The sequence below is a fragment of the Leishmania donovani genome, chromosome 32 (assembly GCF_000227135.1).
Source record: "Leishmania donovani BPK282A1 complete genome, chromosome 32".
NCBI lineage: Eukaryota > Euglenozoa > Kinetoplastea > Trypanosomatida > Trypanosomatidae > Leishmania > Leishmania donovani.
The window spans coordinates 1,353,289-1,380,927 of record NC_018259.1 but is presented as its reverse complement, the minus strand read 5'-3'; the positions used below and the strand labels follow the sequence as shown (position 1 = coordinate 1,380,927).

Here is a 27,639-nt window from a genome sequence, read left to right as displayed (position 1 = left end):
CAGCGCAGACATCGTAATAATATAAGCTCACGAATGGAGAGCCAGAGACAGGAGGGGAGGGGCTGTAAAACAAAAATAAAAGGAAAAGCACAGGCACAGAGAAAAGAGGTGCGCACAACGCCTCCGCACACACACACACGCACACAGAGCGAGCGAGGCGTCCTCGATTATCACCTCTATTGGTGCAGGTTTTCGTAAAAGTTGTCGCTGACGCGGCTGTAGTGAAAGGGGCCGTTCGCCTTAAGATAGGTGAGGGCAAAGTAGCCGACGGCGCCAATGCCACCAAGCAGTATCAGCGCGAGCAGCGCGCGGGCAATGAAACGCCACTTAAAGTGAAAGCCACCCTCGTCATCGTTGTCGTCACGACCGCCGTTTGTTTCTTCAGAGTTTGGCTTGTCAAAGTCCCAGGCGTCGCTGGTGCCGTAGTAGATGTCGGTGGCACCGTTGATGAAGTCGATCTTGTGGGCGACGTCAAGCGTGCACTGATCCTCATCCGCCCACACGCCATGATCCCTGAACATCTTCAGATTGTTCACCAAACACGGCGTGAGCACAGCGGAAGGACGGTTCATGATACCTCGAAGCTGACGCAGCTGCACCGAGTCTCCAAGTTGGCGGAAGGCAAGGGCGACCTGGCTGGCTGCACCTCCGGGCAGCAGCGCGTCGGTGTCGGCGTTGAGCAGAAGGATCGGCTGCGTGGCATTGGCTGGGAGCTGCTTCGACTCAGCGCTGCGTGAGATGCGCGGAAACTTCTTAGCGGCGCTGTGAAACGCCGACATGGCATGGAAGGAAGGCAGGATCAGATGCTTCGCCGCCGCGCTGCTGCGAAACGAGTGGATGTTGGCCGGCGGCGCCGCCTGGAGGAATTCGTTTACGAGCCAGTGCATATGCAGGGCGACGCTTTCAGGGCATTCGTAGTTCTTTGCGGCGCTCAAGTAGTCGTAGAGCTTGTTGAGCGCTGCAACGTCCTTTTTGTTGCAGCGCTGAACCCTGTAAAGCAGCGACGGGATCAAGTTCAACAGAGCGGCGTTGCTGGCGAGGAAGGGGTAGACAGGGTACCGCAGCATGAGGGCCAGCACCCCGCGCAGCTCATCGGCAAAGGCGGCGTTGCCGCCTCTGCGGGGTGCCCACCTTAGCCGCGATGCGCACGAGAGCTTTCCCTCTTTCGCCATATGTATGACCGTCATCAGACGGTTCCACGACCCCTCCGCTGCGCCCAGTCGTCCGACACACGCTGCCTGGTCATCACACATGGCAAGGAGGTGCTGCAGGGCAGTGACCATGCTGCCGCCGCCAAAGTAGTTGTACACGTCGAACATGACCGGGTGCACGTAGTCTAACAGTATCACTGCTGCCTTGGTGTCTTGGTGATACTGAAGGAGACGAAGAACCAACATGCTGCTCAGGCCCTGGCCCAGCACCACATTGGGTCGGCCATCGCCGAGGGTGCGCAGTGCCCAGTCGAGATCGTGCGCTGCCTGTTTCGCCGAGTAGTGCGACATGTTAAGGGGGTTGCTCGTGCTGCTCGCTGCCGCCGCCAGCTCGGCCGCGCATGCCTCAGACATCCAGCACTGCCTGTTGTAGGGGTTCGAGGTATTCGCGCACGTCATAAACGATTGTGTTTGCTTTGAGCCGCGCGGGTGCACAATGACGACGTTAATGCCTTCACGGAAGATGCCCTTCGCCATGTTGACGTCGGCGTCATCCACCACCATCCACACGGTGAGCACGTTTTTCGCGTTCGGGTCTTTCATCATTGCATCCACAGTGAAACTCAAGCGATTCTTCTTCTCCTCCCAGTACTGGTACACCTCGATGGTGGAGCACACCTCGTACGGGGAGGTGCAGGTGCGGCTCCAGCTGGGCTGCGGCAAGCGGTCGTTGTGCGCCCCCACCGTCGCGGAACCGGAGCACTGGACGCAGCCGACGAGTATGGTGAGAATCAGCGGCAGCACCGCTGCCGCCGCGCGCGAGCGTAGCGAAAATGCCATGGAGAATGGCGGCGGGAGTACAAAAACGTAACAAAAAAAAAAAGAAAAAAGAAAGCAAGCAGGCGGTTGATCTGCTCGAATAAGCAGGCGGGCGAACGACGTGGTCAAGAGGTGTGTGCAGCAACCGGAGAGGAAGCGCTTGTGAAGAAGATGGCAAGATGCCACCGAAAAGCGCTCGAGAGCGAAACACGATAAGCAGAGAAGCTTGCAATGTAAGGGTGGCTTACTGCTGTGGGCGCCAACGCATACCTTCCTTCGCCAGCATGAGAGAGAGACGAGGCCAGGAGAAGAGAGAAGGAAGGTGAGGAGAGAAGAGGGAAGGGAGCTTGTCACCGGCAGCAATGCGTGGGGCCAGATAAATCTCATACGGAGAGCGCGTGCAGTTGCGCCGCTCAGACCGATCTGTGTCACTCCAGGTGGTCCGTAGGAGTGTGTGTGTGTGTGTGTGTGTGCCTTTGCTTGGTGCGCATGAGCGTGCTAAGCCACCCATCCTGCTGGCTTTCCTACCTCACCTGGCGGAGATTGGAGCGGGGCTTGGATGTGGTGGGGCTAGCTCGAAGACACTGGCAGTGATGGAAAGAAGGGTCAAGGCAGGAATACGAGTGGACAACATGAAGAAAGAAGAGTGTCGATGATAATGGAGGGCGAAGCGCACTGCGTGGTGTATCAGCACAACGAAAGTAAGCACCTGCACTCGATATACACCGGTGCTTCGCGCCGGCTCTCGCCGTCTGGGAGGAGAAGGGGGCGGACCGAAGAATCATTCAACGAAAAAAAAAGGGGTTGAAGCAGAGGAGGTCGCAGGGGCAGAGGACTGTTGGCGGACGTCTGTATTCACTCTGCAAGGCAAGCCACCACCGCCGTATGCACTCATACAGGCGTCTATGCGTATGCGTGCTCGCGCCTCCATGTAAGGAAGCGTAAGCAAGTCAAAACAGCTTCAGTCAACGAGAGAGCGGCAGCGGCGAGACGACGCTGGAAAGCACAAGGCTTGGCGGTGAGGCAGAAGGGGAAAAAATGGGTAGCACATCTCCTCGTGCAGCACAGCCCAGCACAAGCCCCGCGAGGGAGATCTCGTCGCAGAGGAAGTTGAAGAGGCAGTAGCGATCACGTACCTGTCTGTCGGTCTGCCTGTGCGTGTGTGTGTGTGTGTCAGGTGCACGAATGACTCGAACAGCAACGGTGCCAATGCACGTGAGAAAGGAAAGCAGGAGGTGTTGGGGCACACGGAAAAGAGCAGCGAGTGAGGAGAGCTTGAGCAAGGCACGAGAATATGCGATTCGATTTCGTACGCAAATGAAGCAGCCGCGGAAGCACACGCGTGTGTCTCTTCTTGTGTGTCTTCGTGCGCGAGGGACGACAGCAGGGCTGCAGACGTCGCTTCGAGGTCAATGATGCGGTCAGCCCCTCTTCCACCCACTCGCCACCGGTCTCACCCACGCTCCGCTTGCTCATACCCCGGGAACGACACTCCATAAGTACAGTAGTGAGGACAACTCTTGCGAGGCAGAAAAGTTCCGCGTTACCGTCGCACATGAAAAGGCGTACATGATCGGGAGCGCGAGGCGCGCGCGTGGCAAAGACAAGAAAAGGCTACGCTTCAGCGCAAAAACTCCTTCTTGCTCGACTCCGTCGTCACTCGAAGGGTGGTGAGAGGGAGGGGTGGATGCTGCTTGATAGCCAGCGTCATTCCGCTTGTGAATGGCTGGCTAGGCAGGGAAATAGAAACTGGCAGTATGACGACTCCGCAGCTGCCGTCGTGTGCGCTGCTGCTCTTTGTGTGTGTTGCTTTTTGGTTGGTTTTCCTTCTCTGGATTCTTTAGAGGAAGGAAAAAAAAAGGAAGAGAGAAGAGAAGAGAGACAGCGTGACACAGAGACGCGCACGCGCACAAAGGGCGACGCGAGAGAGGAGGAGAAAGGGAGGCACGGCCGCCCTGCGTAGGGTCTTTCTTCATTGCTGGTTAAAAGGTGGCACTTAGCTAGACAACGGATCCCAGAGCGATAATGAACCGCATCGTCAACAACACGGGCAGCAAGAGGAGAACAGCGGCGAGGAGACACAAACTAAGCAGCTGGGGGGAGGGGAGCACGCCAGCAACGAGCCAAAAGCGAAAGAAGACGAGAGGGAGGAGAAAGAAGGGCGGAGATGCGGCCAACAAATGGAGAGAGACGGCAGGAGAGACGAGGAGATCCTGTGGTGACGACAAAACGACTGGCGCACCGCCTCTCTGCAATCCGTCTTACGCGTATGGAGAGGGCTATCCCCGAGTCAGCGGAAGCCCCCGCCAGCAACACACCTAAGCCCCTCTGATGAGAGAAGACAAAACACGAAGGAGTCGAGGCGGCCAGCACTCAACGGACACGTGAGACCCTCACGCATGCTGGCAGTCCTTACGCGGTAGACGCACGTTGTGCTCCACTACAGAGCGCGTAGAATGGGTCCTGCAAGGGCGTCTGTGTCTGTTTGCCGGCGTGTGCGTCGACGCTTCCTGGTACCAATCTGCGCCAGTGTGCCTCGCCACCTTTCGTGAACGAGCGCGCAAGCAACCCCTGCCCGGTCCCGGTCCGTGCGCACCACTCTCGGCTCCCTTTCTCACCTCCCCCCCTCATCGAGCGCGATGGCTCAGATGTGCGCGCGCTGCAACGCGCCAGCCCTCCCTCTTCCTCTCCAGCACTCGAGCGCCACCACCAATGCCACCAACCACAACAACGCAGCGCGAGTGCACAAAACAAAACCACATCAAAGGATGGAGGAAAGGAGAAAACACGTGACTGTTGACATCCCCCAGCCTGTTCACGCCTTACAAACACCTCTTCCTCAGGAGGGAGGGAGAGAGGGGAGGGAGGACAACCCCGGCGCACAGAACGCACAAGGGGCGCGCGACGAGCTCACCAGCCCGCGGGGAAGAGTAAGAGAAACAGCGGAAGGAACAGGTGTGAGATAAAGAACATGAAGCGACGGAGGGCGATGGGGAGTAGAATTCGGGAGAGGACGAGATCGGTCGTACAAGTCGCCAATGCGCGCGAAGGCGCCTCGAGAAGGAGGTGTGCAAACTCCCTCATCATCTATATCCCATCCCACCACATCTCCCGCACACCCCGCATGTGAAGCCGGATGCTCTTTTTGCTGTCTGCTCCCCCCCTTCCCTTCCTCGCCGCCGCCTCCCCCCCCCATATGCTCTCCCTTAAATGGGTCAGCAGCTGGTCAAGAGCAGCATCCGCCCCTCCCCTCTCTCTATCCCTCGGTTCGCCTAAGACTTCTTGACGTCCACCTGGGCCTGCTCGCCCTCCTCCACGCCATTCTGCTGCTGCATGCTCGCTGTATCAGCCACAGGCTTCTGGCTCAGCTTCAGGAACGACTCGCCCCTCTTCCTCTGGGTCTTGGCCTCCTCCGTCTTCGCATCAGTTTTAAATAGGAGTAAGAGGGCGGCGCGGCGGAAGCATATCATGGCATCCACCTCGAAGGAGTTGGACACCGCCAGCCCATCCTGGCACTGGCTCAGGCAGCGCTCTGCCTGCTCCAGCCAGCGCTGGCACTCGCTCTCCGGGGAGCGCGCTGCCATCATCACAAATATGCGCGACAGCATCATGAGCGCGTCGCGCTGTTGCGCCGTAATGATCTCCTTCAGCCCCTCCACCCCGCCGCTGGGCACGACGTTGGTTACCGCCAGCAACGAGGCGATCGAATCCTTGGCGACCTTTACACGGCGCCAGAACTCTGCCGGGATCGTGCTCTTGAGAGCGTAGTTGATCTGCAGCGACGCCAGTGCGTGCAGGGGACGAGCGTAGGAGACATACTCCTCGAAGGTGTCGATCGGCACGTCGAGGTCCTCGCAGTGGAAAGTGGTGAAGAAGAGTATATGCGCCTGGATGGCGAAGTCGGCGGTTGGACTGAAGACGTAGAGGTAGTCGAGGCAAGCCGCCGCGAGCGGCGCGCAGCCCTCCAAGATGGCGCTGCGGTTCACCTCGCGCAGCAGCACACAGGCAAATCGCGCCACCTCCTCGTGCGGCGGCGACGACGTCAGGGTCGTGGAGGACACCAGGCGATACTGCAGGCCTTCCTGCCGCGCCGATTTGAGCACGTTCAGCGTCAGCTCAATCGCGTAGCCCAGGGAGTTGTTGGGGTCCACCAGCACGCTGAAGGTGCCGTGTTCGAGGCAGCGCCACCACGCCACGAGCGCCGACCCGTCCGGCACCTCCGTCACCACCTCACCAGACTGGCAGCGATACTTGTCATACAGCAGCGGGCACAAGAGCTTATGGTGCCGCTTCATGTGCGCATTCATGCAATCCCGGGAGCAGTAGTGCGGCACCTGGCAGTGCTCGCACGTGTAACCGATGGCGTAGACGGGGTCGAGGCATTGCGCGCATCGGTGGCCATAGAACGGTTTCAGGAGAAACCGAATCGTCTGCGGCGTCTCCACCGCCTTGCCTTCCGCCGTCACCGTTACTGCACCCATGTACCACCCGCACGACTTGTGTCCTGAGCAGTTCAGCACAACATCCGTCAGTATCTCCGGCTCCGCGAGCCCCAACACGGCCGCCTCGAGTCGCGGCATCCGCACTTCCAAGCCGAGCATAGATGAAGAAGGCATTGTACCCGCAGCCTCGAGGCCCTCGACTTGACGGTAGTAGCTCCCGATGGCAACACTGCACCGCCGATCCTTCTGATGCACCGGTACAATCGGGATGCCGTCTGGCGATGTCGAGCTCTGCGCGGGTGTGCCGTCGCGGTTAATGCCGCGCGCCATCCCGCTGGTCAGCGACGGTGTCGGCGAGAACACCTTGGCGTCGCCTTTCACAAAGAACATTTCGTTTTCCACGTCCACGCGGATCAGCATGTGCCACTGGCTGAACTGAGAGAGAGAGCAGCACGGACTGCCGCTCGCGCTGGACTTGCCGCCATCCGAGGACGCCGGTGCTGGTAGCGGAGACGAGGAGGACGAGTTTGTCGCCGTGCTGTTCGTCTTCTCCTGTGATGACTTCTCCGCCGGGAACACCGTGGAGAAGTGCATGGTGTACAGGCCCGAGTGGCCCTCGCGTCCGACGTCCATCCTTCAAGCCTCTGCTGCCTTGCGGTGTGCGTCGGGAGGGTAACAAGAGAAAGAGAAGGAGAGGGGTTGGGAAGCGTGTGACAGCACAAAGGTACGCGTGAGGTGGTGCTCGATGCTCTCGTGGAAGAGGAGGAGCGTGCGGAGCGAATGACTTTTTCGCCCTCTCCCCACCCTTCTCTCGGATCACACCTGCGCCGCCACGTATGTGCGTCAAGGGAAGAGAAGGCGCACGCCGAGGGATGCACGTCGGACGGAGGCGCACGCCTCAAAGACACCGAGCCAGGCGCAGGCAAGATGAGCGAGGGCGCCTTCGGCACGCGCACGAGCGGGTTGGCGCGTATGATGGAGTCCTGCAAAAAAAAAGAGGCCTCGTCCTCCAGACGCGGTTCAGCGCAGCGGCGCGCGCCCCCGCGAGCAGACCCCTCACCTCTTCTTTCTCCTCCCCGCAAGCAAAGAGAGAGAGAGGGCGAGAGAAGCGGCAGAAACGGCAGGTTCGCCGCCGCGACGTCGGCGGGGCGGGCGACTCGCTCTCACAGCTCGAACAAGAAGGGGAACGCACGCGAGACCAGCAGTGCCTCGTCAACGCTTTTTGTTGTTGCGTGTTGGATGAGGACGGAAGGCTGGGAACGGACAATTTGCCGTGTGCAACTACACAAGACGAAAAAGAAAAAAAAAAACAGACACAACGGGGGATGAACTGGACACGCCGGCCCAGTCCTCTGTGCGGCACCGGGAAGGCTTTGATCTGCATGCACGTGCATGTGCGCATGTGTGCGCGAGTGGGTAGAGAGAAAGGCATCGGCGAGAGAGAGAGACGAGAAACGCGGATCAGGTGAAAGACAGTGGAACGCCGTGCAAAGCCCCGCAGGGGGAGAGTGTCGTCGCATGTTGGCGGCACCGAACCCCCCCCCCCTCACCCACCCACTCCACCGCCCACCTCATTCGCCGCTCAGCCGCCCATCTGCCCCAGCACCACCGGCAGCGCTGACGGCAGGCCCTGGGGCGACAGCGGAGAAAATGGCGACGAGAGCAAGGTTCAAGAGAGGAGAGGAGTGAGATCGACGCACGTAGCTGAGCATCCACACGCGCGTTCCCTAGCCCATGTCGCCTGCCAATGCGTGGGCGAAGGATTGGCATCCATAGGGTAGTAGTTGCGGTCCGTGCCTACTCTCTTCGCAGGCTGGTGCGCGTGTATACATGCTTGCGCTGTGTGCTTTTATGCGTGTCTGCCTGTGATATTGGTAGGGGGCCCGGAATACGGTAATCACCACCACTTGTCGCACCCCAGCACCTCTCGCAGAAAGACGGTGGCGTAGCACGACGGGGGCAACGCAAAGGAAAGCTGCATTGTAGAACGGTACACTGCGTCCGCGCTAGCATCGCCGCTACCACCGCTGCAGATGCGCCGTTGCGTCTCGGCCCTCGCCTCTGCTTCCCACTCGAGGGAGGCATCAGTGGGACGTGCAACAACTGCGCGCCACGAGCCGGGCACCGGCACCCCAGCGACGCGGCGCTGCTCAAACCCTTGCGCCGAGGTCCAGCGCAGCTCCCGCAAGGCGTGCTGGATGGCGGCGTCCTTCCACTGCGCCCACAGCCCGGCCGACGCGGGGTCGCTGAGATGGATGCTGCCCAGCGCAGCTCGATCCACGTGGTAGCCGCCGAGCGGCAGCTGCACGCTTGCAAGAACGTCATAGGAAAGCGGCGCGAGTGGTTGCTCTGATGTGCTGCTGCCGCTGCTCGTGCACGCCGCTGAAGAAGCGGCGTGGGGGTCGCCGCTGCCGTCCGGATGGGGTGCTGCCGCTGTCATTTCGGGTCTTGCCAAGCCCCTGGAGACCACGTAGGAGGCGGCAAGGTTGAAGAAAACGCTCTGTCCGGCGTGCACCCACAGGGACCTGAGGTAGAATGGTACGCCCTCCGTGATGGCCTTCTCGCACAAGCGCGTCCACACCTCGCTCTCGTTCTGCACGTCGGCACTGCTGAGCGGGCAGTCGGAGAAGTACATGCGATACGTCTGCCGGAGGGCGTGCGTCATGACCTGCGCGTCGCGCGAGTTGCTGGACACGAAGCGCGCCTCCATCTTGTCGGGGAATGCGTTGTAAACGTCGGGGCACGCGCGATACAGGCTGCGGACTGCCGCTACCCATCTAGCGGCGAAGAGGTGAACGCCGGTGTGGTCATCGACGCGCCCAACCGTCTCACTAAAGCGCTGTTGGCCAAAGTAGTTGATGAAGCCCGCCTCTGCACACCGCGCGAAGCGGCACTGGAGAAATGCTCGGAGCTCCTCCTCCTCCTCCTGCTGCTGCTGCGCGTTCTCGCACGCCGTCGCCGGCGACGGCCACATCCTGCGATCTGCTGCGCCAGCCCAGCGCACGTCGCGAACACGCAGCGAGAACCAGTTTCCGGAAAGCTGTCCGAGATGCACTGGCACACTAGAGGCACTCGCACGAAGGAGCACGGCGTAGCTCTGCTGCGGGTCTGCTGGCCAGCGCAGCGTGACAGGCTGGACAGCCGCAGCGTCCGTCAAGAGCGCGCGCACGCGACTGTGTGCTTCGCCGCCTGTGGCGACCACAGGGACAGAGCACCGCTGCACCGAGACCGCCCTTTTATCCTTCATGCCTGCTACGCAAACGGAGCTTTCCTTCACGCCGAAGTACTCGCCCAGCAACTGGCGCATCTCCGCCGTGTCCAAGTTGCGCTTTCTCACAACGATGTGTACGTACGCCGGAGCAGCGCTGTTGGACACCGATCCAGCCGACAAGGGCGACGCGTCCACTAATCGGCCCTCCATTTCTGCGCGGGTGCGCCGAGCGCCGACACCAGTGCCGGCGTTGCGCCTTGAGCGTGCAGCTGCATCGCTCGTTAGCGTATCGTTGCCGCCGTCGGGGCGGGTGTGAAAGCGTAGGGTGGCGTGTCCCCCGCGTACTTGGCAATGCACAAACGGGTAGAAGCGGCGAAGGAGCTCGTGCACCTGTCGCCGCACATCCTTCTCGGAAACCAGCGGCATCGACTCCGCTGCGATCCTCCTTGCCGGCTCATCTGGTGGCTGCCGCCGCATTGCTTCAGTCAGCGAGTCGAAAGAGGTGCTGCAGAACCCCTTCGCTGCAGCACCCGTGCGCGCTCTTAAACCAGGCCAAGCTTCACTGTCGTCGCTGTTCAAGAGCTCGCGCAGCTCTGCGCGGTCCTCATCACTCAAGCTCCGCTCCTGGCGCGCCGCCTGTGCCTCCACGGACCACCTTGCTATGCACAGCGCCGCCTCACAACCAAGAGTCGCGCAAAATAGCACATAATGCAAGTCCAAGGAGCATGAAATCACAGAAGCGTTGCCATCTCCTGACGAGATGCCATCGGCGGCACGCGGCAACGGCGGTGCATCGGCGCAAGCGCGGAGGTGTGGAAAGCACCAACGCACCATCAAGTGCATCAGCTGCCGCTCCCGCTTGTCCGCGAAATGGCCGAGCGTGTGCGCCGCCGCTCTCCACCACGGCAGACTCGCCCCCGCTGCACAAGACGCAGTCGACTCCACTTCACGCGGCGCCGTGGAGCTGCCCTGAGCAGCGGCCCGAATGTCTCTAAGGAGCAGGGAGAGCGCCGCTTGGGTGAACGCAGATGACACACGCGTCGCCACCTCCGCGACAGTCCCGAAGCAGCGCTGCAGTTCTGGGGTGTGCGCAGTCAGTGTGCTTCGCAGCGCTTGCACAGAGCGAGAGCATGCACCCGGACTTTTGACTTGCGGAGGCAACACGGGCGGCAGCAACCCGAGCGCAGCCTCGGGTCCGGAAACGGTGCCCGCTTCGGCTCCATCATCGACCGGGTCGGCCGTAACGGATGATGGTGGGTTTGATGTGCTCGCAGACAGGAAGTTGTAGTCGTCGGCATCGGTGCGCTGCCCTGTCGGGTCCACCTCCACCACCACAAAGTCCTCTGGTACGTTCTTGAGGTCACCGGTGGCACACCGCACTGGTGTCGAGACGCGGTCTGTCGCCGCAGCACTCAGTCGAGGACCACCCGCGGAAGGTGTGGACGGGGATGCGAGGGGAGGCAAGGGTGTCAGGAATGCCGTGATACCACATGCACGTAGCATCACTGCGAAGCTGGGAAGAGCAGAACAAAAAAAAAAACAGAGGAGGGGGTAGATAGCGATGTGAGCGCGTGTCCTACTCGTTCATAGCGTCTGTGAATGAAGTCGGCGTCCTCGTGTGTTTGCGTGCACGTTGGCTCTGTGCACAAATTCACCGCCACACAAGGCAAGGCCAACGAAGGAGACGGGAGGGCGATCCGGTCAGCAGTGACGGAGAGGGAAATGAAGGAGGGGCGGAAGAAGCGCCGCGCACGTCAGAAGTGAGAGGCGGGCATACGAAGGCGCAGCGGCGAGCTCGCCGCGTAGGCCCACACCACACCCGCGCACACCAACTCACGCAGTGATGACGAGGAGAAGAGGACGCGGCGCCGTGAGCGGCACCCATATAAAGTCTAACATGGAGAATGCGAGAGAGGAGAGAAGGTGGGATTCGCTTGCTCTGCTGCTTTCAAAAGCCAACCCTCTCTTTTTTGTTCTCTGGGCCTCTTCTCTCAGTGTTCCGGGTTGGAATTTGTCAGCGCACGCACCGTGCGCTTAAGTTCCCAGCGCGTGCAGGCTTTGGCGGTGTTGCACCGCATTCATGGGGGAACAGATTGTAGTGCATGCAAGAGGCAGCAGAAGCATACACGCACACACGCAAGAGGAATGACGCCGGTAAGGTATTCTCCTTGTCCTCTCGAGAGCAGCGCAGGAGACCGTAGGCGCAGAGAAACAGCTACAGCGACACTTGAGGAGACCGCGGCGCTGCTGTTGCGGCTGCTGCCCGGTCTATTTGTTGCCTTTTATCACCCTCTCCAATCGGTGTCGACGAAGCCCTCAGCGGGTTGCGTGCCGACCTTCTCCATGAGTCGATCGCCCACGAAGCTGACCCTGGTCAGGATCCCGACGACCCGCTGTGTCCGATCAAGCACCGGCAGGTGGCGCAGCCCCAGATGGCGAAAGGTGTAGTACGCCCTCGAGACGCACACGCCTTGCTGCACGTACGGCGCGCTGTTGTCCACGTACGGGCGAAGGTCGATGTATGAGCGAATGGCAGACAGTGGCAGGTGCTCCATCATGGGGACGCTCGGCAGGCGGTTCCAGAAAAGAAACTCGTGCACGCGCTTCAGCTCCGCTGCCGTGACATGGGATTGAAGGAAGCCCTCGGCGTCGACCTGCTTCGACGCCATCCCGCTCCGCGCATCCGCCGCGCCGTCGCCGACGTTTGCCTCGCCATCGTCATCACCTTCCTCGTCGACGAGTACCTCTGAGGCATCACCCACCTCGCGCAGGTACACGACCCAGAGCAGCAGCTGAAGCTGCGCGCGCGTGATCATGCCCTCGTAGGCTTGGTCCGCCTTACCCACTCGCACGACAGGGAAGGCGTTGTGTCGTGTCATGGTCAGCGCCTCGACCACGTGCAGAACGGTGTCCATCGTCTCCAGCACTGTGACCGGGCTTGTCATGATGTCGCGGGCCGTGTATGTGTCGAGTAGGTGCATGCTCGTCTGTGCCTCGAGGAAGGGGACCGCCTTCACCTCCAGCGAGGCGTGGTAAAAGGAATGGCAGCACTTGTCCGCGATGCTCTTGGCGACCAGGATGCCGAGCATGAGACACGTGATGTGTGACACATCCGCCGTCAACTCCATCATGACGACGACAAGAGCGAAGGTGAGGCGGGAGATGCCGGCAAAGTATGCGGCGGCCCCGATAAGGGCGACCACGCCCTCATCCGCCCACACCGGGCGCTGAAAAAGAACGCCGATGAGGCGCCCCTCGACCGCGCCGATGAGCAGAGACGGTATGACGGTGCCGCAGGAGATGAACATGCCACCAGCGTAGCTGGAACCGACCACGTAAATCGCGAGGTGCAGGAGGAGTGACCATGCCGGGAAGAGCCCCGCCGAGCGGCGCGAGAACAAGAGGCGCAGCAGGTTGTAAGGACTGGTCATGGTGAGGGTGGCGAGCGGGTGATGGGTTGTTTCGGGCTGTGCACAGAATGCGGTGAAGAGCTCCACGTTTAGGGCCTCTTTCTTCTCTCGCACATGCGGTGGGGTCGGCACGCACGGTGTGAAAAGGGGCAACACGTAGCAGGCCGTGGAGAAAAGAGATGCGAACACGCACGGCTCCAGCACACGGTACAGCGTCGTGGGGAAGAGGCAGCGCGAGCGCCAGCGGGAGAAGCGGATGCTGCTGACCGTGTAAGCCACTGCCAAGAGGCCAGACAACACCGCCACCATCACGGTAGGGATGAACGTGTACGTGTACAAGGAGACCGTGTTCTCTGGCACGGTGTCGATGTAGAACATCGCGATGGACGCCTCGCGCAGATCACCGAGCGCCATGGCGGACCGGTCGACGAGATGCCAGCCAGATAGAAAGGAATTGCATGTCTGGATGATCCACATGCACGAGAGACAGGATAGAAAGACGAGCCACGCGAGACGCACAGAGAAATGAGTCGCCATCTCCTCCAAGACGAACAGCATCCCCCCCAGCGGGCTAGAAAAGGCGCTCGTCAAGCCACAGGCGGCGCCGGCGGAGATGAAGTCACGCTGGTCGCGCGGATTGCGAAAGAGATCAAAGACGGAGGTGGCGCTGCACCCCAAAGAGCGACTGCGGCCGGTGGGGAGCCCGGCTCCAATGAGCGAGCCCATGTGGATCATAGGCCCCTCCGTCCCCACCGGCAAACCGGCGCTCACCGCGAGGATGCAGGAGAGCGTCTTGACCACCAGGTTGCGAATGTTGAAGATGCGCGGGAACATGACGCCATTGAGGTACGCCATCACATCCGGGATACCGCTGCCAGCGGCGCTCGGCATGACGAGGCAGCAGAGAGACGACAGAAGCGCCATCAGCACGCCCCACATCGTGTACAGTACGCCCCCGTGCAGCAGCGCTGACCACGATAGTGTGCGTAGCACTACCGCAGCCTTTCCGTCGTCGCCGCCGTCCTCATGTCCAGAGTTGCACAGCGCCGACATGCAGATTCTGGACGCATTGAAAGGCGGGTAAGTGCTGTTGCGGCTGCGCACCACCCCCTGCACCGCATCCAGCTTCACCTCCGCAAGGTAGTCAAGCGTCTGAAACACCAAGAGGGACCAGCCACCAACGGCGAGGCCGATCAAGACGAACATCAGCAGGCGCAGCCACCCCTTCGCGTCCGTGCTGCTTTGGCGAGTGGTGCTGACGCGGTGAACGAGGGACTGACCCTCGGCGTAATCGATGCTCTCATAGCAATCCATGCGTCGCCGCTCCTCTGCTGTAAACACGTGCGGGCGGTGCGCCTTCTCAAACAGAGGCGCTCGAGCGCGATTCACCTCGGCGTCCCCGGCCTCCTCCACCTCCTTTACAAGCTCGTGGAACCAGGCAGCCGTCGCTGCGTCCGCCTCCCGCCTGCGGAGGGTAGCAGACGGGGTGTCGAACGTCCCGCTAGTGCCTGCATTGCCGTACGCGGCGCTCATACCTGTCGTCGCGAGGGATCCGAAAGAACGCGCTCGTGGAAGGGCACACGGGCGCCGCGTCCTTGACGAGGGCGGTGACGCGGATGGCAGCGGCTGAGCTGCTGCAGGGAAGGGGGCACCAACACCAATGCCAACGGTGGGCTCGTTCAAGGCGCCGGCGTGGGCCTCGTCCACCACGACGGCAGGGACTGCCTGCAATCACTGATAACAGCAAACTACAGCAGATGAGAAAGAGCTCTGTTGCCCGTGTCTTTGGATAGACGAGGAAAAGAGAAGCCAACGCACGTGTTAAAGACACCGCTGCAGTGCAGCGTACTGAAAGGATGGCAGCGGGAGGGGAGCAGCTGTTGCATGCAGGGGGAGGAGAGCCACTCGACAGCCACGCACACGCAAGATGTCGTGGCCGAGGGGCAGGCAACCGCAAAAGGGAAACAATGCGGAGCGAGACAGAGCCATGCGAAGCATCGGCAGGGGCTCAGCACGTGTGCGCGCGCGAGATAGAGAGAAAAGGGAGGTACAAAGAAGAGGTTGGGGGTGGATGAGCAAGCAGGAGAGCGACATGAGCAGCACCAACGACGGGCGAGACTTCCGGAAAGGCGCACCGGAACGCGTTCAAAAGACGTACAGCAAAAGGAGGAAGGCGGAGAGGGGTTGTTGCTGCGATGGCACGGCACCTCGTCGCTGTGTACTCCCGGTGTCTACGGTCTCCCCACTCCCTTACTAGCGCACGCTCACGTCCCGCTCGGGGAGGAGCGCACGTGTCTGCCCAATGCTCACAACTTCGTATCGCAACCCTCACCACCCCACCCCCTCTCTCCGACACGGACGCACATACACACACACACACCTTGTTCTCTCACTCTGCTTCGCACGACGTTTGGACTGCGTTGCTGTGGTGGTGAAAGGCCCGAGATGGTGGGGGAGGGCGAGTGCGAGAGTGAGAGGGGGCGAGAGAGTATATACACAACGATAAACAGAAGGCGGTGGAGGTGGCGGTGAGCACGAGGCACACACACACGCACACAGAAACAGACTCACAGACAGGGAGAGGACGACGAAGATGACGGGGGAAGAGGGTAAACGAAAAAGAAAACGGGGCGGACAATACAATGAAGAAAACGTGGGCCGAATACGCCCGCAGAGAGAGGTGGTGGTGAGGATAATGGTGGCGATGGTGGGGGGGGGGGGAGACGGCGACGACGCACGGCGGCAGCAAAGCTGCAAAGGAAAGAGGCGAGGTAAGGGTGTGGGCCTGTGTGCCTCGGAGACCGGCCAGCCCTCTCCCCTCAGCGCGCATACACGCCATCACCCGCCTCGGCTCTCGCGTAAGGGGCTTTCTGTTGACAGTGCTACGGCTGCCGCGGTGGCAGTGGCGGTCGGTATCGTCGTGGCATCGTCGCAGATGGACTGCCACTTGACCCTATACCGACGCAGCAGCTCGTTCAGGCTGCGCAGATAGAGCGAGGGGTAGTGATGCAAAGCCGCTTCGGGGATGAGGACCACCTGCTCACGCACCGCGGTGGCAGTGAGCGGAACGGCAAGGAGATGGCGGCGGCGCGTCCCGGATGTCATGTTGTACAACGAGCCAGGAATGGCGAGCAGGGGTACAGATTGGTCGGAGACCCCTGCGACCGCAGGTCCAGTGTCATCGACGGCAGCCCCGTCGCCGCTAGACAGACTCTCCTCCGTCGGCCGCGCGTATTGCTGCAGAAAGGCGTCCTGAAGCGACCGCAACTGTAGCCGGGAAACAACGTCCATGCCGTTGCTGAAGGCCACAAGACGACTTCCAGAGTGCTGCTCCTCCTCGTGCAGCCATGCATTCAGCAGTGGAGCGACGCGCCGCTCCACGACTGGGGCGGCACCAAATGTGCAAGTCACCGTCTTAGTAAAAGGCACATGCGCCGCAGTGCTGGCCGTGGTCGTCGCTGTGTCAGCGGATGCGATGGCTGCAGAGGAAGGAGGCCGCGCCGAAGGCAGTGAGGAGGGGCATGTGAGCGCCTTCGCGCGGCGCAGCAGCGTCGTTGACGAGTGCAGCGCCGCGCGCCACGGCCCGCAGTACAGAAGGTGAAAGAGAGAGGCCTGGACACCGCCCAGAGAGTGTCCGGTGATGCAGAGCTGGTAGGTGCTGTATTGGCTGTGGATGGTACGCAGGAGAGGAAGCAACTGGGCACCCGCCTCGACGACGGACTCGTAGAAGCCGAGCGGAATCGCTGTGCACAGTCGCTGCGACGTGTCCATGCCGGTGGCCGCCGCTGCCCCATCCACAGGGGCGCGCTCCAGCACGACGTTGGCGTAGCCCTCTGTCACATCCACCACGATGTCTGCCGGCGTCAGCGAGCCGCGGAAGGTGAGCACGACTCGGTTCGTAGCGTGGTCGAGGAAGAGGGCCCAGCAAGATTGGCCTACGCGAAGCGAGTAGCGACTTGCCACGCACTCAAGCAACGCGTTCGGCTCCTCGCCCTGCAGCATGCGGCGCATCGACTCTAGTTGCTCCTCAGAGTTAGCGCAGACGTAGCGCCGGTGAGGCTCTGCCATGAGCTTCGACAGCTCACGCAAGCTCGAAAAGTAGTTGAGCTCAAAGGGCAAACCGTAGGCGGCCATCGCGTAGCGGGCGAGGTAGCAGGCTGTGTGGAGCGTGTCCAGCTTGCCCTTGATTATCACCTGCTCGGACGGCGCAACGGTGAGCTGGGACTTCGGCGAAGGCGAGCCAGTGGCACCGGCAGGCGTTGCCAACTGCAGCTGCCTTTCACGAATGCGGCGCGACCCTCGACGCACCCACAACTTGTACGTCTGGCGACTCATCTCACTGTTGAGGGCTGCCTGAGTGGCGTAACGCGAGACGTCTCGCTTGCGCAGTCCGCATCGGGTGAGCTGTGCCTGCACCTCCCGCGCGATGCGCTTCGTTAGCGCCGACCACGATGGCCTTCCGAAGACCTCGACGTGGAACGGGTCCAGGTGCCGCAGCTCCGCCACCTTGGCGCCCTCCATGGCAGTGTTGGCGATGCCAGTGGAGATGGTGTAACCGTAGCGCTCGTCCGCGCTGCTGTCAGGTGAAGCCGCAGCGATGCCAGTGGTCGCCTCGCCTTCATCCTCCTCATTCCACTCGGCTGACGATGTGGTGGCCATCGTGGTTGCATGCTCTGTCGATGCGGCACCAGTGTCAGTGGATCCGCTAGAATTTGTCAGCGCGCCGTCGCTCGCCTCTGCGTGGCCCTGTAGGCCATCGCATATGTTGCACCGATAGCACGCCTCGGACGACTGCGGGGGTGGTGCTAAAGGGGTGGTCGGGGGGACAGCAGCCTGGCGTGACCCTCGTCGCCGCACAGCCCAGCGGGCACGCAGGGATGGCAGCCGTCCAAGTGAAGAAAGGAAGGACAAGGCCGCGGCGCCGCCTTTTGCGGTGGTCGTGGTCGACGTGTAGACAGGCGAGGAGCACCCAGACAACGTCCAAGAGGACGCGGGGGCGTCGCTGGTGGATGGCGCGCCAGCACCGGTCACATAAATGGCCTCGTGTGCAGACGCGTACACCGTTGGCTCGTCATACAGGGAGCGTCGAGAGGAGCGCAGGGTGTAGAGCGGGTAGGCACATGTGCACACGCGGTCACGAGGTGTCGAGATGTGCGGAATGCGGTAGCGGTAGAGAGGCCGACACCACTCCTGGATCATACCAAAAAGCTGCCCCTCCAACCTGGGCGGCCTCTTGGTGGCTGGGGCCATGCGCAGGTGCCGCAGCATCGCTGGTCCCTGCTGCGCGGTCGAGTGTGCCGGAGTGCGTGATGCGGAACTTTAGGAAAGCCAAGCAAATTTCCTTGAAACAGAAGCGAAGGCGCCGAAGAGAGAGAGTGCAGAATCGCCTGCGGGGGTACGCTCTACTGCCTTCAGTTTGCGCTATATACGGGTATGTGCGGCGGCGGGGTGGTGACCAAAGAGGGGATCGATGGCTCTGATTGCATGAGCGTTGACGGTGCAATACGCTGATACGGTCCGCGCGCACACCCTCCACCCGCCGGGCCACGCCTGTAATGGCACGACCGAAGCCTGTCTGTTAGTTAGGGCCGTTAACGGGTTACAAAGGAAAACAAGAAAAGGAGAGGTAACGAGAAGAGTGTGACACTAAACCGGCGAAGATCAGGAGAGACTCAACCAAAAGAAGATGAGGTGATCCACAGGAGTCAACAGCACAAGAGGACGCGCACCAAGCACACACAAGCACACACACAAAATGGCAGCAATGATGTCGGCCACACACAACGCAGTCCGTAGCAGCACTTCTCGCTTCTGCCACCGTAAATCTCAAATAAGCTTGTGTGTATGTATACGTGGGATAAAGAGAGGCCAACGAGCGAAGAACAACGCTGTCAGAGGCACCCGCAAAGGTGCCCAAAGAAGGGAGGAGGAAAGCGACAGGAAAATGAAAGAGAGCGGCGTATCTGTGAGTGCGCCTGCTGCGGTCAACACGAGGACGTCACGCACGCAGAGGCACTGCAGAGAGAAACTAAAATAAGCGAAAAAAAAACGACAAAAGAGTGGCTGTGTTGGGGCCGTGGTGCCGGCGGTTGTTTCTTTTGTTTTTTTTTTTGGGGGGGGGGGGGCACGGTCAGTAGCCCAACGCAGGTATGTCAGTCACCACCCGCTGGGTACGACTACGACCGATGCTGCTACTCGTGAATGAGGGAGGAGAGGAGGGGAAGTTGAACCTTCTGTGTCTATGCAGCCAAACGAATAGCCCTGCTGGCAACTCGAAGGATGGAGGAAACAGCAGCAGACATAAAAGAATGCAATTCAAATGTGGAGCGCGATAGTCCGTTTTTCATGCTCCTGATGTCTTGGAAAAGCACGCCCCTCAGCGGCTGTGAACGCGTGTCTGTGATTGTGTAACGGCAGCACACCGTGATGCTGCAAGAAGATATGGGGTGGCCAGGATGGATAGAAGAAGAGGGAGAGAGATGTCGCAACACCCATGTGATGCGGGTGTGGGCACCTGCGTGTTGCGACCCAAGGAAATCGAGGGATGGCCCGTAAAAAAAAAGGGGGCGCGAGGGAGGAGAGAGTTTGCTGCATCGCACGTCGAAGTACCGGCGAGTACGGTTCGAGGAAAGGGAACGGTAGCAGGGAGAGAGGCAGCAGCGGCAGCAGCGGCACCCCCAAAGCACGACCACCGCAGTCCTCACGTGTTCACAGCACCGCACCGCAGTGAGGGCGAAAGAGCGGTGAAGCGAGTGAGAGAGACTCAGAGGCGCTTGTTTGGTGAGCAACACACAAGCACGAGCATATTGGTGCAGCTCAGGGAAGGACACAAAAAAAAACGGAGGCACAGAAAAGATCGCAGATGTACATGCACGCAGTCGTCTCCGCCTTCCCTCTATGCCTGTCGCATTATTGCCCTGAAGACGCCATGATGAGCGAAGCACAAACCATCCTCTCCTCCCTGTCCCCCTCCCGCCTTACATGTGCACGTGTAAACGCACCTGCAGTCAGTTCGTGCTACCCTTTCGATAAAGGTGACGCATGTCGTGTGTGGCATTGCACTGCAATGCCAAGCAACGAACACACACGGCGGGCGGGGATGTTTAGGCCATCAGCTCATCGCACAGTTCGAGGAGAGAAGGTAAAGCGCACGACACGAGAGGGACAGCGACGACGCCGCAAGGAAAAGGTGGTGGATGAGGAGGGGGGAAGGGAGGAACACATGTCGATAGGCGAAAGCGCTTTATTAAAAAAAAAGTCGCCATGGAAAATGCACATCCAATGATCGTCGCGCACGCGAGCCGCGAAGGGACACCGGCATGCACACAAGCGCACAGGCAGAGAGGGACAGAGGAGAGATGGAGAAGAAAGGAGAGAGAGAAACAAAGAGCGGGAGCGGATGGGAGAAGCGCTATCTAAGCGTGATGCGCACACAAACCTGCCCCGCTCCTGCCTCCACGCAGCTCTAATACAGGTCGCTGATGGGGGCTATGCAAATCTTCACCATGTTATCGCGCGCCAGCTCGTCGGTCTGCAGCAGCTCTCTGCGTTGCAAGAAGGGGTAGAGACCCCATCCCTTCCCGGCAAATCGCGCCGTCCACCCCGTCACCTGCCACTCCGCCCATGCCACCTCTGAGAAGGCGATAACGCGGAAGTCTATGCGCAGACGGTGCTGCAAGGGGAAGAGAAAGAGGCCGAGCCACTCCTCCTCTCCCTCGTCGGACGAGGGCGCCGACGTCACGAGGGTGTTGTCGACATCCTCTGCCGCGAACGTGTAGTGGTCCTCCTGCGCGGAGTGCGTGAGAAGGAGTGAGGTGCGCGCCTGACTACCACTGAGCCCCCTGCCGCCTCCTTCCAGCACATTGGGTGGTGTCAACCTAGACGCCGCGGTGTCCATCACGCCGCCGTTGATCCCCGGCTCCACCATCGGCGTGGAGGACGCGCTGCCGTCGTGGCGACGTGCTCGCGGGAGCGGGGCAACGCGCAGCTCCCACGATACACCGAGCAGGCGGAATGGTGTGGAGCAGACTATCTTCCGTTGTCCAGGTGCGAAGTAAGACGTGGCGCTCTGGATGACCCAAATGTAGCCTCTCTGGAGGTCCGTCAGACAGCGGTGCAGGCCGAGATTCTGCAGCGTCGGCGGCGATGCGGCGGCACCGTTTTCGCTCTGCATAAGGGTACCGGCAGGTAGGCTGTCCAGCAGCCGCTGCGGTGCATCGCTGCTGGCGTCACGGCGCGGCGAAGAGAGTGCCATCAGCGTCTGAGTGCGCGCTCGCACCTTGGCAGAGTTTGGCCGGCTTTGTGCTGCACCAGGCATAGAGAGGGCGGTGGCTTCGTGCAGTGACGGAGGCGCGGTCCTGCCACTGCGAAATGGCCCTGCCGAGGTAGACGGCTGCGGCTCCGCTACGTTGTCCATGTTGGTGCGGACGTTGCCGATGCTCACAAGCAGCCGACGCAGGCCCGCCCAGTCAACCTGTTGAAAGAGGGCCTCATTCGTCTGCGCCTGAGCTTCGCAGCTCACGATGGCGTCGCGCAGGCGCTTCTCCTCGTCCTTGCGTCGAGCAATGCTGCCTTCCACTTGGCCAATCAGCGACGAGGTCGTGCGAAGGAAGTGCAACAACTCAAGCAAGCGGTTCGTGGGACCGCAAGTACGCTCTGCGCAGGGCCCACTACTGCTGGCAGCTACTGTGCTGTAATAACGCCGCAGCGCCGCGTCTAGAGCGGCAAGCGCTTGCGTGTACTTGGTGGCCACGGCGGCAGCCTCGGCGAGCGGCGGCCTGCGCTGCGCCTCCTGCACCATCTGCGTCATGGAACGCTCCGCCTGCTGAAGCGCCTGATTCAGTGTCGAGAATTGCCGTTGAACGAAGCACAGATCTCGCTGCTGCCGCCCAGCGTAGCGGGCCTGCTCTGCCCTCAGCTGTTCCTCTGTTTGCTCGCACTGGGTCAGCGAGTGGCGCAGCGCCTCGTGCAGTGCCTCTGCCTTGGCGCATACAGCCGTTGCTCTTTCCGCCGCCTCCACCACCACGTGAGAGCGGTGCGCCCCAACGCTGGCGCAGTACGAGCACGTCAGCTCCTCGCACGCCATGCAGTAGAGCGACTTGATCTGGCGGGGATGAATGTCGCAGGTAAACTGATCCAAGGTCGCCGGTGGCGCCTGCCGCTGAGTAAACGGAGCTGTGGCCGAGGCGGGCGGCACTGTCTTCAGCGTCGGACCAGCGATGCCCCCGCCACCCATCGCGCCGCCACCGCGCACGCCCCCGCGCGGTGGCAGAAGGGGAGGACGTGAGGGGGCTCCATGATGGGCAGCTGGCAGCGGCGCGCCAGCGCTTGCGGCTCTCCGACCAGCGCTTCGGACCACGGCAGCAGGTACTGACAGATATGCTGTATCGCGGCTCGTGGCGCTGCGATCACGAGGCAGGCTCTCGTAGAGCAGCCTGTTGTGGCTCGAGTGCGCGTTGTAGGCGCCGTGGAACGACAGAGACGGCATCAGGCCGCCAGTCCCCCACGCCGAATTCGTGCTTGGCGAGACTTGGGCGGCGTATGGGCTCAGTGGCGACAGGTGCTGCGTCGGGGGCGCGCGGGGTGCCGAAGCAGCACGAACACCGCCGTAAGAGACACGATTACTGGGCGAAGCGTTGCGAAAGCCGCCGTTGCCGGCTGAGTATACCCCTGACGCCCACGGCGAGCCTGTCACCAGGTCACTGCGCCCTGCAGTCCCTGTGCCTCTCGCAGGCACAGAGTCTAGCGCCCAGGGTTCGATCAGTCCGCCACCGCCGTGATATGCGGTGTTGCCTTCGTCGCACTCTGCGCGGGTTTTCTGCGCGGCGCGGCGCTGTTTGGAGGCCTCACCGCGGCCCGGCGTGGTGGCGGAGGCAGCTCGTTGGTAGGGTGCTGTGCTGTCTGCGTAGCGCATCCCCATGAGGAGGCCGCTGGTGCTATGCGGAGAGGTAGCCTGCTTCGGATTCGCGCCGTTGTCCGCGGACACGGACCCCCGCCTCGGGCTGGACTTGAACCACTCCTTCATGTTGTAGATCTTGGACGGGGAAGACGGGGACGATGGGGAAGATGGGGAGGACGGCGACGGCAGCGGCGGCGGCACCCCTCCCGCACGGCTCATCTTCTTCTCGTCCTCCCTCGCTGCCGCGGCCTGCGCTGTCGTCCCTGGCGACCGGGCCGGGCTGGTTGTGGCGCACCGTCCGCTCTTGCGACGCTGCTGTGCCGACAGAGTGGCGGCGGAGGGGAACACCGTTAGTAGATAGCGGGGCAGTGCCTGGTAGCTGTGCTGCACCTGCACCTGCACCAGGGAGAGGTCCTCTGCCGCAATTTCAGCGGCGTCCTCGGTGCGCAGGCTGGTCTTCTGCTTGTGCGCCCGCATGTAGCAAACACTGTCGTAGCCGCGTGGTGGCTTCACAGGAGGGGTGGGGTAGGCCTGCTTGTCGGGGCTCTCGCCCGTGAGGCCCTGGTCAGTCATGAAACGGCGTCCAGGTGCAACTTCGCACAGCAGCACCTTGTGAGGCGCGGTGTTGGGTGGCATATACTTCACATGCGCGCTAAGCATCGAGGAGGTAAAAACAAAAGGCGTGCGCCGCGTGTTCGCCGCGGTCGGCGACGCTGACGACGGAGAGGTCGGCGCCGAGGCACCACCCCCGACATGTGGCACAGGATTGCTCGACCCCGACTCAGTGCCGCTTGACACGTCCGAGCCGCCGCAGGACTGCAGCACGGCTGCCAGCGACTGGGGGACGCCGTTGCTGAGCAGGAATCCATACTGCAGGACCACGCGCACGCTCCACGCGTTGTTACTGTAGTAGAGCAGCTGCACCTTGTCCTGATTGGCCGACAGCCGTCTGCTTCGCGTCTCGTCAAACATGCGAGTCAGGAAAGGGCAACGAATGCGCATCGCATCCTGCACTTCGAAGCCGACATGCTTGTTGCCCAGCCAGCAAGCAACGTGGCTGCGCAGCTCATCGTACTCGATCTTGTCGCGCCGTTTATCCAGTGGCTCCAGCTGAATCAGTGTTGTCTCCATCCACAGCTGGCAGCGATAGATACAGAGCTTGGAATGGTGGGCGCCCAGCTCGCTGGCGGAGGTGGCTCTGCCGTCCGTGTTCGTCGTCCCATCCGCCTCTGCCGTCTCCGCGGCCTCATTCTCTGAGGTGTGTAAACGCTGAGAAAGCAGGCGTCCGTCTTCCTGCAGCAGTTCGCGCACATCCTTCAGCAGCTCGTAGCGACTGTGCGTGTAATTCCAGTAGGATAGCACCATTGCTCGCTGTCCTACTCGGCCCTCCACGAGTCGCTGCACCTCGCTGACGCTCCGCGGCACACGCACATCCGGTAAGGTGTGCGGCTCCTGCGAATCGTCGCAGTACACTACAATGCGCAAGTACGTCCGCTGGGACGGCGTGGGCGAAGTCGCCGCCATGGTTCACGCAATAGGAGGCGACGCGCGTGTGTGGGCCTGCGTGTAGACAGGCACCAGTTGCCACGCTGCGCTGCCGTGTGGAGAGACGCGCGCAGAGAGTGTGTAAGCGTGGAAGGCGGGAACACGCGCGCGCCAAGAGGAGGAGGGGGGTGCTGGTGCTGCGTAGACCGTCGATATATATATATATATATATATATATGAGTGTGTGTGTGTGTGTGTGGTGAGGAAGCAAAACGAGCTTTCCTACCCTCATACGACAGAAGCAACGACGAGAAAAAGGTGAGCAGGTGAAGGCGTGTGCGTGTGTGTGTGTGCGCGCGCGCTCTCTCATGGCAGGAGGGAAGGGTCGTACAGCGACGTCTCGAGACAGAATGGCCCAATGAATGAGGGAGAGAAGGGAGGGGGGAAAGGGGGGAAGGGGCCCAAGACGAATAAGGAGACAGGGAAAGAGAAAGGAGGACGATATTATCTGAGACAACACTGCAAGAGCTGAAGAAAGCGGCGAAAACAAACGCAAAGTAAAAAAGAGACGATCAGAAATGCAGCCTAGCGAGCGTGTATACCGGTGGATGGATGTGTGCGTATGTGCGTGCGCGTCTACCGGGTGCGTACGGGTGGCGTGATGGCGTGCCGCCCTCAGAGAACGAGGAAAGAGGAGAGAAATCGACTACGCAGAGAGCACCACGCAACGCGGATAGACCCACGAGCAATGAGAAGCATACACTGGCGCAGGTGTGATGTGGCCTCACATCCAAGCACGTACACGCATACGCATACATATGCACATATGTACGCTTGCACGCACCCCGAACGCGGGCAAAACACACAAAAAGAAGAGGCTAGTCGAACGCTCGCCAAGAAGAGAAGCAAAGTACTCACTAAAGACGCCCGCACACATGCATCGCGTGCGTCGCGGAGGTGGTGGAACGAAGCGCCCCCTGCCTCTCTCTCTCTTTCGAACTTGAAGACGTCTTTGCCTTCCTCCTTTTTCGCTGTGTGTGTGTGTGTGTATGTATGTATGTGGGTGGGCGGGTGTGTTGAGGAGGAGCTTCTGCAGATGGTGTAGGAAATCTACAGCCGCGCCGCCCGCCGTGCGCGCATGTAAGGGCGAGTTGTTAGCACCCATGTCGGTTCCACGGAAAAAAAAAGAGCAGCGACAGAATTCAAATATGTACCGAGAGGCAGCGGGAAGAAAGGGGGAGGGGATGTGAACAGAAACGATAGAAAACATTGCGCACGTCGGCCATCGATGCGGGGAGGGGCTTGTGCAGCCGCGGAGACGTGCGCACGCGCTACCCAGGATATCACTGCGCCCTCCACGTGCACAGAGAGAAAGGGAGCCAAATCGAGGGAGACACGCGTACGTGAGGGCCTCCGGCGGAGTGCGAAGAGGCACACGCAAGAACAGATGCATGTACACGAGAGGAAGAGCAACGTGCCCCCTCCTCTCCCCTTCGCGTTTGCCTCACTGAAGGCACCACGCGAGCGTGCACTTGCATCTACCCGCGGGGTACATGAGAGAGAGACGGAAGACACCGCTCTGCCCATTCGGCAGAGTTATGCTTTCGTCTACTGTTCTGCTTGGTTTTCCAACACGCCCGCGCCCCATTCTCGTAGTTGAGCATGCGACTGTGTGCATAGGGGAAGGGGAAGGGGGGCCGGGCAAGACGCTGCCATAATAACCGCGAGGCATGCACACGCACGCCCGAAAACAAGTTTTGGTTGTCCTTTTCGCTTCGCCGCACACTCGCTCTCTCTCACATGACTCAGGCAAACACTATGGAAGAAAGGCGAGAGGGGGCAGAGGTCTGTGCAAGGGTGTGTGTGTGTGTGTGGAGCGCGAAGAGGGCGGAAGAGCGCGTCCGAGCACGCCCCTCTGGTCAGACCACACGGGCGCACACACACGCACACGCACCCGCACAAAGACATCCCTCTCAGTGTTGAACCCTTAATGTATGAGATGGCAGACTCAAGGCTGCAAGAAGAAAGGAAGGCGGCACCGACATGTCTCTCCCCACCTCTCTGCTGCACACAGAAGCACATCTACGCACGCACGCACGCATCGCCACAGGCATTTGCAGACTCCCACGCACATCAGCCACGTCGGGTCGAAAACAGCGTGGCCGAGCATCTCTCTAGTAGCAGCTAAACTGCCGCCCCTCCTTAATCCGCCTACATCCTCCTCTCTAGTCCTTTCCACCACCGCCACCGCCCTAAAGAAGCACAACGTTGCCAGCAGGGGTACCTTGGTTAGCCACGATACCTCCAGACAAGACCACTAGCGCATCACCAAGCAACCACCCACCTTTTTCCTCACAGTCACGGTGTGAGGTCGCTGACTCGTTCGCTGGTGGATTCTCATGATGTCAGCTCTCCTGGAATCTCCGTCACCTGTGGCACACGTAATGGATGCGCGTGTGCTCCGTTACTTCCGGTGTGCACATCCTTTGTTCAGATGCTCAGAGCCAGAGTGTAGCGAAAGGGGATGAAAAGAGAGGCGGTTTTGCCGAATGTGTGATGGGCGATGGGCCGCATCCGTGGCAGCCACAGAAAGTCGCAAATTGCGGCGACGGGAGTTGGAGTGCCTCAGAAGACGGAAGAAACGCAACTAGACCTGACCGACGGAAGAAAGCGAACGATAAAGATGCAGAGCATGATGTCCACAACTGTTATGCGCGCGGTGCGAAGGGACTGGCAGGCAGACACGCAGGCACACATAAAGGATGAGCTAAAAGCAAATCGAGAGGAGAAGCCACGCAGAAGCTGGACAGGACATCCTCTCCCTCAGACCCTCCTATCTCACTCTCCACGGTAGGGTACCTCTCGCATGCACATGCGAGGGTTTCCACATGCATATAGAGTGCGGAAAAAATTAGAGAGACCTTCAGCGTGGGGGGTGCGACTACGTACGTTCGCCTTCCCTATGCCGCACAGCTGCACTCGAGTGCTGAGACGCCCTCTTTACTACTTTATCCTTGTGTTCTGGTTGCTTACCTAGCTGCGGGGGGGGGGTCATCAACGGTTAAAGAGACCACGACAGAGCGAGAAGAGTGCAGTGAATAGAAGTGGGCGGCAGCGAAGGTGTTGCACAGGTAGCCACACACACACACGTGCACACACTGCAACAGAGCCGAGCAAAGGAAGGAGAAAAAAAGATATGTCTGTGATCATGGATGGAGGAGAC

General features: G+C 60.8%; 6 protein-coding genes across 6 annotated transcripts; all 6 read right to left on the bottom strand.

The window, feature by feature from the left end:
- Positions 1 to 176: 176 nt before the first annotated feature.
- On the bottom strand, positions 177 to 1,991 carry LDBPK_323600 (hypothetical protein, conserved; the record flags this gene model as incomplete). The annotated part of the gene is made up of 1 exon (XM_003863723.1): positions 177 to 1,991. The coding sequence occupies one exon, from the start codon at positions 1,989 to 1,991 to the stop codon at positions 177 to 179; it is 1,815 nt and encodes a 604-aa protein (XP_003863771.1).
- A 3,251-nt stretch (positions 1,992 to 5,242) lies between these two features.
- On the bottom strand, positions 5,243 to 7,045 carry LDBPK_323590 (hypothetical protein, conserved; the record flags this gene model as incomplete). The annotated part of the gene is made up of 1 exon (XM_003863722.1): positions 5,243 to 7,045. The coding sequence occupies one exon, from the start codon at positions 7,043 to 7,045 to the stop codon at positions 5,243 to 5,245; it is 1,803 nt and encodes a 600-aa protein (XP_003863770.1).
- A 1,264-nt stretch (positions 7,046 to 8,309) lies between these two features.
- On the bottom strand, positions 8,310 to 11,126 carry LDBPK_323580 (hypothetical protein, conserved; the record flags this gene model as incomplete). The annotated part of the gene is made up of 1 exon (XM_003863721.1): positions 8,310 to 11,126. The coding sequence occupies one exon, from the start codon at positions 11,124 to 11,126 to the stop codon at positions 8,310 to 8,312; it is 2,817 nt and encodes a 938-aa protein (XP_003863769.1).
- A 782-nt stretch (positions 11,127 to 11,908) lies between these two features.
- On the bottom strand, positions 11,909 to 14,566 carry LDBPK_323570 (chloride channel protein, putative; the record flags this gene model as incomplete). The annotated part of the gene is made up of 1 exon (XM_003863720.1): positions 11,909 to 14,566. One exon carries the CDS (start codon positions 14,564 to 14,566, stop codon positions 11,909 to 11,911), a length of 2,658 nt encoding a protein of 885 aa, XP_003863768.1.
- Positions 14,567 to 15,871: 1,305 nt separating this feature from the next.
- LDBPK_323560 (hypothetical protein, conserved) lies at positions 15,872 to 18,301 on the bottom strand (the record flags this gene model as incomplete). Its single annotated transcript, XM_003863719.1, has 1 exon — positions 15,872 to 18,301. The coding sequence occupies one exon, from the start codon at positions 18,299 to 18,301 to the stop codon at positions 15,872 to 15,874; it is 2,430 nt and encodes an 809-aa protein (XP_003863767.1).
- Positions 18,302 to 20,498: 2,197 nt separating this feature from the next.
- Positions 20,499 to 24,455, bottom strand: LDBPK_323550 (hypothetical protein, conserved; the record flags this gene model as incomplete). Its single annotated transcript, XM_003863718.1, has 1 exon — positions 20,499 to 24,455. One exon carries the CDS (start codon positions 24,453 to 24,455, stop codon positions 20,499 to 20,501), a length of 3,957 nt encoding a protein of 1,318 aa, XP_003863766.1.
- Between the last annotated feature and the right edge of the window lie 3,184 nt (positions 24,456 to 27,639).